The following is a 10,747-nucleotide window of genomic DNA, read 5'->3' as shown; positions in this document are numbered from 1 at the left end:
ATGAATTTTATTTATTTAATGTCAGAATGTTTTCATCAGCTTATTGTTAATGGCATCCAGTCTTTAGATTATTTCTGTCTTTGATTTTTTTTTAGTTATTTGTTCTGTAAATATTTTTTTTGTCTTTTAATAAAACTTTGCGTTCTCTCCTGTGAATTACTTTGTGAGCTTTTTGTTTTCTTAAAGATGAATTTTACCTGTTGTTCTGGTTTCTGCATATTTATATTCCTACACTGTACAGTTCCATTAATGTAATAAAATTAAACTAACATGACTTTGCATTAACAGGTTCCAGCTAATCTATATTTTTTTAATGATCTGCTTTGTTCGTGAGGAAGCTGCAGAAGGATTTGGTCATTTGAAAGCGTTCAGGTTTCCATGGATGACTTGCATTTCTCCGGCTGTCAACAGAGCAGAGATGTAATTACAGGCTGCTGCTCCATCAGGTAACAAACAGTGAGGCGGATCCGATCAGCTGGAGGCCTCTCTGGTTTCTCTGGGCTTTATTGTTCATGGAGATGTTTTTGGATCTGCAGTGATGAATAATTGCCACTAATCCCAGCAGCGTTGTGTTTCTGAGCTGATGTTGTTCTAGAGCTGAAGGATTCCAGAATGATCTGTCCAGATTCAGCGGCCGACCCGGCGTGTTGTGAAAGAAACAAAAATGCTCTCTGGCTTGTTTCACTTCTCCCTCTGAAACAAACAAAGGAGGGGCCGGAGCGTCACATTCCATCGCTTTGTCTGCAAGATAAGAGTCCAGTTTGACTTCACGCATCCAAAAGAGTAAACATTCAATATTTAATGTCTTGGATTTTGTAAACATCTTCATTTGGTGCAGAGGAAACAATGAAGAACTGAAAAGTGCGTCTACGTGCTTCAGGGCGCAGATGAACCTGTTCTGACCTGAAGGGCCAGAGGGGGTCAGAGGCTCCAGGTTCACTGAGTAAACATGCAGAAAGTTGAGATGTAAACTTTGAGCAGAGTGAGAGTGAGCAGGCTGAGGTTCACATCGCTGCCGTTCATCTCAGGCTGTCCAGACAGGATGGATCTGCAGAGCGACACCTGAAACCTGGACTCAAATCATACAGAAAGTACTGTGTACCTAATAAAGTGGCCACTGGTGGTAAATTTCCAGGATTTCTGAATATCAGTAGAAATATTTCTATTTAGTCTTTGGCTAAAGACTAAATATTTTGCCATTTCTCCCGCTATCGCTAGGCTAGCACAATTCCCTGTGCTGTAGTCCACTTCCTGGTTTGGTCTCTGGACCGCTTGGCATTCACATATGCATTCAAACCGAACCCAGACTGGTTGGGAGAACCAGAGGTCAGAGGTCAGTTAACATTCACACCAACTGAACTGTACTTTCTACAGAATTTGGATTAAAGTGGATTCAAAAAGCATCTGCCTGATTTTAGAGGAGCCGTCCAGTTCAGATCTGGAAAGCCAGATTAGCTCTAGAGTTTCTACTGGACCGAACCGAGCTGATTCTGGTCGCTTAATTCGGATTTTCAGAATAAAAGCTGGTGTTGTCCTCTCTGGCTGCTGTCTCATGTCGTGAGGATGCAGAACTGGCATAAGCGGGTATTTTGGCCGCAGCGGTAACAATGGGCTCAGGTGAGTCTTTGTGATGAATACAGGGCCCAAACAGAGCAGAGAGCCGCTGGAGCGGAACCAGATTAGTGGGTCGGTGTGTCAGCCCGCCGGGCTCAGCTGGCTGTCATCAGCGGTCAAACGGCTGCTCTGTTATTTCCAGCAGCAGGTTTGTCTGCCTCCTTTTGTTGCATAACAAGCTGTGTTTACCTGGGCTAATTTTATCCCGGATGGATAAAAATATGAATGACTGACCCGCTGCGGCTCAGCAGCGACGCTGGAGGATTTTCAGCTGTTCTTCACGAGAGCTGAGCTTTTCACAGCTAATGCTAACAGCGTTTTATCAGAGCAGGTTCATCAATCTGCTGGTTCTGACACTGCAGCGATGCGTCTGTAAGACTTTGATCTGCTTCACAACAATAAACATCAAAGGTCTGAGACCGCCTCCCAACATGACGGCGAGTCTAACAGCGACACAGCAGCAAACACCTGACAGCCGGTCCGGATCGATACCAGCCGGTCCGGATCGATACCGGCCGGTCCGGATCGATACCGGATGAACCAGATGTTTGGTTCCAGATTAGTTTTCTGGCCAATCATCCAGGGCCGGTCCAAATCTTTCTGGGGCCCTAAGCTGATTTTCATCTGGGGCCCCTCATATCAACACCAGAAGCTTCATCATTCCTGAGCTAACGCTCATTAGCATCATTGTAATTAGCTTACATCACATCAGTGTTATGGTTATTTTAACCCAAGAGGGGAAACAAACTGAAAAATAGACTTTGATATGCAGAGTTTGTGGTGTAACTATTTGAAATAGTTTGTTATTCTAAAAAGTATAATCCAGTATATAGAGGTAGACGATATGGCTGAGAAACTCAATATAAGAATTTATCAGTTTTTTGCCCTAATACTTGAGATACTGTCAAACTGGTGATTGCACCCTATCCTGTTTAATTCAGTTTCCCCTTAATATGGCTCGTAGAAGATGATCCATTTTCGCTCCAGTTGTATTGCGGAATTGAAAATGGTCATCAAAGTTAATTTCATATTGAAACATGAGATTCTTTTACTCAGTATTTGATTGCATTTTGCTAAGAAAATAATATACTAAAGAATATGAAGTAAAATGATATTTTCCAGCGCAGCTATAGCACCCCCTAGAGCCGCCACGAGGCAACTATTCATTCATTGAATTATTTTGACATCCATGTTTTCCAAAAATTAACAGTTTCTTTACTTTTCTCTGAATGAAAACTATTTTTATTTAACCTCTTCAACATTTGGGACGTTCATGCAGTGAGAAAGTTGACACAATCAGTTGTTCTGCCTGCTGTGTTTAGATGCTCAGCAGCTTCTCCAGGACGGAGGCTCCGGCCGGGGCGCTGGTGAAAATCGTCCCGACAAAGACGCGCGTCCCCCAGAGGGGATGGCGCAGCGCCCGGCAGCAGCCCAGGTCCTCGATACGGAAGCCCAGCTGGGCGAAGCGCTCGTCCGTCTCAAACAGCGAGTTGTTGGTGTAGGGGCCGAGGAAGGCCAGGCCGGAGGACGGGTCGATGAAGTCGGCCCAGAAGCCGGCGTCCCGCAGGGCCCCGCAGATCTCCAGCGCTCCGTGGATGAACGTCTCCAGCTTCTCCTCCCGCTCGCGCTCCACCGCGTCACTCCATGACGTCATGTCGCTTCGGGTCTTCTGGGTCACAGTGATGACCGTCAGGTCGGACCCTGGAGCCTCCGGGAACATGGACAGGAAGTCTATTCTTAACGCTTCCGGGCAGGACAGGATGGCACACTCCACCCTGGAGTCGGAACCGGGAGGTTCGGAAAGTTCGGAGGGAAGAACTTCATCAGTTACCTGGAAACCCGAGAGCCCGTTTCTCCTGCTGTGCTCTCCTTCTTCCTCCAAGGGGCGCTGCAGGCCCCCTGGGTCACACAGGTAAAGGTGACGGTCCGGACCGGCTGGGTTCTGGTCGGACCCAGCTGTTCTGGTTCGGACCAGCTCATAGTTCTTTACGGAGCAGGCAGCAGCTGCAGAGGCCGGTCTGCTGGCAGCCAGGCTGCGGACCAACACATTGATCCCGGACAGGTACCGGACCAGCCTGGTTCTGCCGGACAGAACCGGACTCAAACAGGACATTTTACCGAACCTCTGACCGCAGACGAGTCTCTCTTTTCCTCCGCTTTTTCAAAGTGTTTCAGTTAAAACACGGAAACTCGTCGTGTCCTTGTAAACTCTCCGACCGTGTAAATATTCTAGCGCACATGCGCATTTCCCACCTACTGCTTCTTTACTTCAGCTGTTTTCACACGGTTTTGTCGCCCTCTGGTGGTGTGGCGAATAAACTCCGGGTTTATCATTTTCTTCATTTATTTTAACCATACTCCATAACAAAACAATGGGCATGCATTACTTGTCCAGTTTCTCTTAAAACAGAAGAAGGTCTTTGAGAAGTTGTAAAGCGGTTTTAAAAGCCAGACTTTCTTCAACTCTGTTAAACATACACTTCATGTAATTTGTAAATCGGAACACTTGAACATCAATTTTAGTCTTGCAATATATCTAAAAAACATTGCATAACCAAATATAGCTTTTCAAACTATTGGATTTGGTTTTTACTTTGAAATAAAGAAGAATGTCATAATATTGACAAAATTTTAATCCTTAAATGTTTTTAAATCAACTGTATATGATGGCTGGATAAACTACACAGCAAGTTTGTTGTATTTTTTCTTGTTTGTTGCCTCTCGCAATATGGCGGCGACGTCGACGTGTGATTCCGACTCTTCATCGTTCATGAACCGGAAGCTGTCTGTAAGGGGCAAACCCCAAACCCGGCGATGAACCTGCTAGCCGGTTGCTAGCTCCGTCAAATAGCGAAATAGCTTGTTTTAGTTCCGTTTTGGACAAAATGTCTCAAACAAACTGCGGCAGCAGCGATAATGTGAGTGAATATTCAGCGCTGGAGGAAGTGAACAGAAAGGTTCGTTAAAACCAGTTGCTGTCGGCTAACTCGCTGATGTAGAGGATGATGAGCAGCTTTCACATGTTTTAGTGCTGAGGTTCGGATGCGTTAGATGAATATTCTGACTTTCTCACGAGCTGAGTGTTTTTGTTTTGATTATTTCATCTTTTAGGTGAAGGAGCAGAAGATTATTGTGGACGAGCTTTGTAACCTGAAGAAAAACAGGGTGAGCAGAGCTAAAGCTAACATGCTGTGGCTCCACCAATCACAACCTGGCCTTCAGTTTAAATTACAGTGACAGGTCTCGGTTAAAATAAATAATCCAATTAATTGCAGAGTCTTATTGATTAATCATAATTAATAGAGAAAAAATTTGACAAAACAAACACTGTCAATTCCAACATTCTTTTTGCTGCTAACTTGTTGAATGAACAAACATCAGCTCAAAATAATCTTCATGTTTTTTAATCCTTTATTTGGTTCCTAAACCATCAAACTGCTGCTTTTGCCATTCAGTTTGTCTGGACTGATTGTTTAAAACGATCAAATCTGTTTCCTTGTTTGTGTTTATTTCCTGCAGAAAGTTTACATCCAGCAGAGGAACAGCAACGTTTTCTTCCTGGCTGACAGAAGTCAGACTCTGAGTTCCTGTAAAAGTAAGTGGATCTTTTCCGGGTCGTGTCTTCTGACCCTGATGGAGTCGTGATCTCGGTCCGTTCTGTCTGCAGAGGAGTTGGACTACATGAAGAAGGAGCAGCAGGACCTGTGAGGTCATCACCATGTGCGGGATCTTCTGCCTCCTGAGTCGGTCCGCGGCTCCAGAGGAACTGGACCCGGCGGTCCTGGAACCTCTGCAGAGGAGAGGACCGGACTCCAGCCGGGACGTCTCGGTTACAGAGACGGACTCTGGTTACCGGTGCCTGTTCTCTGCCCATGTTCTCCACATGCGGGGCCTCCTCACGCCGCAGCCGCTACGGGACGCCGACGGGAACGTTCTGCTGTGGAACGGGGAGATCTTCGCAGGCCTTCCGGTGGATCCGGACCGGAACGACACCGCCGTCCTCTCTCAGAGGCTGCAGTCCTGCAGAACCGCCGCTGAGATCCTGCCGGTGCTGTCAGCGGTCCGCGGGCCCTGGGCCTTCGTTTACCACCACAGGGCGACGGAGTGCCTCTGGTTCGGCCGGGACTTCTTCGGCAGGCGGAGCTTACTGTGGAGCTTCACGGCGGAAACGATGACCCTGACCTCAGTGGCGGCTCACGGTCCGGCCTCCGACCCGCAGCGCTGGCAAGAAGTCCCGGCCGCCGGCGTGTTCAGGGTCAACCTGAAGGAGTTTGCTCGATCCGGTTCCGTTTCCTTGGAGGTTTTTCCCTGGGATCATCCTGGTATTCCCTCCACCAGCCCGGAATTCCTTCCCGTCGGCTGCCAGGCGGCGATGAACCCGGCCGGGCTCGCTCTGTCCGCCCCGGTTCCTCCTCTGAACGAGTCACTTCCTGTCTCCAGCCCTGACCCGCCAACCGAGTCGCGGCTGTCGGTCCGGGAGCTGGAGGAGCTGCTGGAGGGAAGCGCGCGGCCGGATGAGGCGGATCACCTGATCCGAGTCCTGAGCGAGGCGGTGCGGAGACGAATCCAGGCTCCGCCTCCTCCGGCCGGTTCTGCCGGCATCGCTGTTCTTTTCTCCGGAGGAATCGACTCCATGGTCCTGGCCGCTCTGGCGGACTGCCATGTTCCCGCTCAGCATCCCATCGACCTGCTGAACGTCGCCTTCAGACTCCAGGAGCCAAAGAACCACAACAAGAAGCGGAGCAAGGATTCCCCGAACGGCGACCCGGCTGCAGCCCGGACCTTCAGCCCCTTTGACGTTCCGGACCGGCTGACAGGAAGGGCCGGTCTGGAGGAACTGCGTGGCCTGAATCCTGAGCGGCGCTGGAACTTCGTGGAGATCAACGTGACGCCGGAGGAGCTGCAGGAGGCGCGGCGGCAGCGGATCCGACACCTGGTGCTTCCGCTGGACTCGGTGCTGGACGACAGCATCGGCTGCGCCGTCTGGTTCGCTGCCAGGGGCGTCGGGGCCGTGATGGAGGGCGGCGGGTCCAGACCCTTCACCTCCTCAGCCAAGGTGACCTTTCACCTTCTGTAGCCGAGAACGATTTCCTGTTTTCTTCATGGTTCGACCTGCAGATCCAGATTTTTGTTCTTTATTCTTCAGATTTAAGAACAACATTAGACTGATTGGTTTATTGTTGATAAACAGTTTATTCTGGTGATTAATCATCTAAATCGTCACATTCCAGCCAATCAGAACCAGCACTAATCATCTCTACTGACAATTATTTCAGTAATGGATGAATCATGATGAATCGTTTCAGACTGAGCATAGATGAGTTTCTGCTAAAAAAAAAAAACCTTTTAAATGTTTTTGTTTTATTCAAATTAAGCCCATAAAGTGTTGGATGAACCCAGATTTTATATTCTGGGTCTTGGAACGTTTATGTTATTTTATTCTTCTCATGCAAGCCGTTGATCAACGATCCACGCAGTAAAACGTGAGTCCGGCTGACGCTCCTGTTTCTGCAGGTGGTTCTGACCGGAATCGGCGCCGATGAGCAGCTGGCCGGTTACTCGCGCCACAGAGTCCGGTTCCGGACGGCGGGACTCCGGGGGCTGCTGGAGGAGCTGAGCATGGAGCTGGGCCGGATCTCCTCCAGGAACCTGGGCCGGGACGACCGCGCGGTGGGAGACCACGGGAAGGAGGCCAGGTAGGCGGAGTCAGCAGCCCGGAAATGACTTTCAGAGAAATCTGATGGAAATGATTGAACATTAAAATCTGGGTTTTTCTTTTTGTTACAAAATAAAGGTGGAAAGTTCAGGTTTATGCTGGTTGAAGTTTCCAGACCCGTTTAGTTAAAATAAAAACCAGAGCAGCTAAAGATTATTATAGAAATCAATTAATCTGACAGTTAATAACTCTGATTAACCCATTATTTCCTGGTGATTAATTCCTTCTTTTGATGATTGATTGATTAGTCTGAAGTCTAATCAGATAAAAAGATTTTTAATTTGACCTTTTTGTTTGCAATATTAGAAACATGTTAAAATCTCCAACTTAAATTATATGGCAAAAGGTGTTTAATATCCCAGACTGTGAATATTAAGTTTTAGCAAAGTAGAAATTATATTTTTATCATAAAATTTGATTCCAATCTCATTTTAGATTATTTTCCTTATAATTTTATTTTAAAAAGTTTTTATTTTTTTCATTCCATCATGCAGAACAAAAACCAGCAAAAGTTTCTTATGAAAATATTTTGGTTTTTATTGAGGCTTTTTTCTGAAAATAGTAACAATAAAAGACAATCAAAGTAGATTTTTGAAATCCTTTTATTGGTCAAATTTTATTCTTTGATGACAGATGAACTTTGGGAGATTAAAGGTCAGAGTGGGAGCTAAAGGAAATAAATGCTTTTAAATGATTCATTTATTCTGCTGCTCAGAATGTGCCTGGTTCTGATCCGACCCGCTGCGTCCCGTTTGTCCCTGCAGGTTTCCGTACCTGGACGAGGGCGTGGTCAGCTACCTGAGCTCGCTGCCCGTCTGGCTGAAGGCCGACCTGTCTCTGCCGCGCGGCGTCGGCGAGAAGCTGCTCCTGCGGGCGGCGGCCAGGCGGCTGGGCCTCGGCCGATCGGCCGTCCTGCCCAAGCGGGCCATGCAGTTTGGCTCGCGCGTAGCCAAGATGGAGGACCGGCGGGAGAAGGCGTCCGATACATGCAGGAGGCTCCTGACCGGGTGACTGGCAGCCTCTGATTTCCTGTTTGAATCTGTCTAAAATCATTTGCTATTAAAATGCTCCTTTAAACGGTTCGTTGTCCTCCAGCTTCTCGCTGAAGTAAACGTCACAGTCCAGGTAAGACGGCAGGTTTCCCACGTCAAAGCGTCCGGAGATCTCATGGGCGAAAACCGGCTTCCTGATGACGTCAGAATCCAGTTTCAACATTTTAAATCATTTCTGGACGTCTGAGCGGCTGAAGGAGCGTTTCCTGTTACCTCGGGATGAGCCAGGACACGAAGTTCCCCGGAGCGTCGCGCTCTTCGATCGGAGCGTCCTGATGACACAAAGTTTCTCAGTGAGAATCTGAACGCCTGGAAGCTAAAACTCGTGGTTGGGGTTAAATTTGACCTTCTTCTCCTCCAGGAAGGCGTCCAGCAGAGGAAGACTCTCCTTGGAGAACACGTAGAAACACGGACACTGGGAAACATTTACAATATTCACAGGTCAAAACCTACGAGACGGAATATCATTAGATAGTGGAACAGCACCAGCTAAACTCTGTTCTAATAGCCTGTTAGCATTAGCTTCTGCTAAATCCAGTGTTCTAACTGTTCTGATGAGGCATGCTTTATGGCTAGCGCAGTTAGCATGTAGCTCTGGACTCACGGCTCTCCTGGACTCGGTCTCTGAAGGCCGCGGCTTTTCCTTCATCCGGAGAACCCGGAGGTCGTCATCCACCTCCAGGATCCCGTACTTCTGGGTTTCTGCTGAGCAGCAGGAGAACGTTCGTCCTTCCACTAACTGCAGCATGATGATGATGATGATGGTGATCTCACCTTCGTCCCTGCAGCGGTAGCACAGCAGCAGGCAGCTGTCGGCGCTCCGGGCCTGCAGCTCAGAAACCTTCTGTGTGACCCGACCCAGACTGAAGTCCTCCCTGAACAGCGTGTCGCTGCAGAAACATCAGAACCGGCATCAAGTCCCCGAAAGCCGCTCCGGGTCCAGACCGACCAGAACTCACCCTCCGATGACGATCACGCCGTCCTGGATGCCGAAGTGCTTCACCGCCAGCTGCAGGCAGGCGACGGCGCCGAGCCGCTCCTGGGACGGACAGGCCACGTTAATGTGGGTCGGATCAGAACCGGAGCGGTTCTAACGGGTTTCTATTAGTTTACTTCGTTGCTTCGCGTCTCATCACTGAGAATCTGCACTTCTGGAAACTCTGCGGCCCAAACGGCGAACGCAGCCTGGTGGAGAGCGTTGGTCTGGGGAAGAGCAGAACCGGAACCAGGCGGTCCGATTTAAAACCATCTGACGTTTAAATCTGGCTTCACTCCAAACTGCATGTCAGGTTATTCAGATTAAAGCAAAACTAAATGATGGAAAGTTCTTAAAGCTACAGGCTCCCGTTGCTATAGTAACAGGATTAAACAGGTCCAGCTTCCACCAGTTTGATCATTTTTAAACTACATTTGTGAACAAATCCCAGTTTAGATTAAACTTTTAGATTTGAGCTTGTTTTCCAAACAACTAGATGTTGAAAACTCTTTCATCTGATCGAATCACATTTAACAGCATTCAGTGAAATTTCAGCCTTAATGAGACCGGAAGCAGGGCCGCTGAGGTCGCGTTGCCTTGGCCCGGCCCGGGAACACAGAAGAACCCAAACAGTTCAAGTTTGGCTGTGTTGCTTTTTAACTCGAGGGGTCAAAGGTTGCGTGGAGTTGAGAAATCGGGTCATTTAGTTCATTAACCGGTTCCGATCCGGATCATTCCCTTCGGTTCCGTTTGATCATCTCTACTGAACCGTGATTGGAGTATTTGTTCCTACCACCACGTAGATCCCGTCCACGGTTCCGGACCGGGTCAGCGCCCGGACCCAGCGGCTGATCAGCGGGATCCGGCCCACCGGCAGCAGCGGCTTCGGGACCCCGACCAGGTGAGCGAACCTGCCGCTGCGGTCGGACGAAACGTCCCGCTGCAGTCTGGTTCCGTAGCCCGCGGCGAGAATCACGGCCTTCATCTGGATCCTGTCTGGGCCAGTCCGGGTCGGGATTCTGGTACCAGAACAGCGGCTGAACTGAGGCAAAGTTCCTGTTCTTCTTTAGAGGTTTGGAAGGAGCTCTTTAGCGCTCTACCGCCCCCTGCTGGAGGAACTCATGAAATCTGCAGAACACAGCAGAACCGGACCACAGAGTCCAGAACACAGCAGAACCGGACCACAGAGTCCAGAACACCAGCAGAAGTAGAAACTCTGTAAAACTGACTGGATCATAAATATTATTTCTATGGACATAATTTGCTGCTAGGTTCTCATGTGTCGTCGCTCGTCAGGCTGCATTTCCTCACGTTACTGTAATTAAATATAATTTGTAATAAAATCCTTTTTCATTTTCAGTGGAACCGTTTTACCCTGAAAACTCATTT

At 48.4% G+C, this 10,747-nt stretch overlaps 4 protein-coding genes across 5 annotated transcripts; 2 read left to right on the top strand and 2 right to left on the bottom strand.

Annotated features, from left to right (window-relative positions):
• Positions 1-2,810: 2,810 nt before the first annotated feature.
• Positions 2,811-3,870, bottom strand: LOC129374499 (cobalamin trafficking protein CblD-like). Its single transcript, XM_055052953.1, has one exon. The coding sequence runs from the start codon at positions 3,725-3,727 to the stop codon at positions 2,933-2,935; it is 795 nt and encodes a 264-aa protein (XP_054908928.1). The 5' UTR covers positions 3,728-3,870; the 3' UTR covers positions 2,811-2,932.
• A 544-nt stretch (positions 3,871-4,414) lies between these two features.
• On the top strand, positions 4,415-5,392 carry LOC129374428 (ASNSD1 upstream open reading frame protein-like). Its single transcript, XM_055052834.1, has 4 exons — positions 4,415-4,571; positions 4,726-4,779; positions 5,134-5,209; positions 5,282-5,392. Exons 1-4 carry the CDS (start codon positions 4,500-4,502, stop codon positions 5,320-5,322), a joined length of 243 nt encoding a protein of 80 aa, XP_054908809.1. The 5' UTR covers positions 4,415-4,499; the 3' UTR covers positions 5,323-5,392.
• LOC129374426 (asparagine synthetase domain-containing protein 1-like) lies at positions 5,333-8,412 on the top strand. The gene is made up of 3 exons (XM_055052831.1): positions 5,333-6,670; positions 7,129-7,310; positions 8,095-8,412. The coding sequence occupies exons 1-3, from the start codon at positions 5,333-5,335 to the stop codon at positions 8,339-8,341; spliced, it is 1,767 nt and encodes a 588-aa protein (XP_054908806.1). The 3' UTR covers positions 8,342-8,412.
• On the bottom strand, positions 8,368-10,422 carry LOC129374427 (uncharacterized). Of its 2 annotated transcripts, none has more exons than XM_055052832.1 (8): positions 10,152-10,422; positions 9,496-9,585; positions 9,342-9,421; positions 9,157-9,272; positions 8,987-9,087; positions 8,729-8,797; positions 8,596-8,654; positions 8,368-8,516 (listed from the first exon to the last, which is right to left on the bottom strand). In XM_055052832.1, the coding sequence occupies exons 1-8, from the start codon at positions 10,341-10,343 to the stop codon at positions 8,390-8,392; spliced, it is 834 nt and encodes a 277-aa protein (XP_054908807.1). In that variant the 5' UTR covers positions 10,344-10,422; the 3' UTR covers positions 8,368-8,389. The 2 variants fall into 2 exon arrangements, with proteins under 2 accessions (XP_054908807.1, XP_054908808.1); XM_055052833.1 differs by having other exon boundaries at positions 8,987-9,084.
• Between the last annotated feature and the right edge of the window lie 325 nt (positions 10,423-10,747).

The sequence above is a fragment of the Poeciliopsis prolifica genome, unplaced genomic scaffold (genome assembly GCF_027474105.1).
Source record: "Poeciliopsis prolifica strain line A6 unplaced genomic scaffold, Auburn_PproV2 SCAFFOLD036, whole genome shotgun sequence".
In the NCBI taxonomy this organism is placed as follows: domain Eukaryota; kingdom Metazoa; phylum Chordata; class Actinopteri; order Cyprinodontiformes; family Poeciliidae; genus Poeciliopsis; species Poeciliopsis prolifica.
Note: the sequence above shows the minus strand (reverse complement) of the source record. Positions and strands in the feature narration are given on the sequence as shown.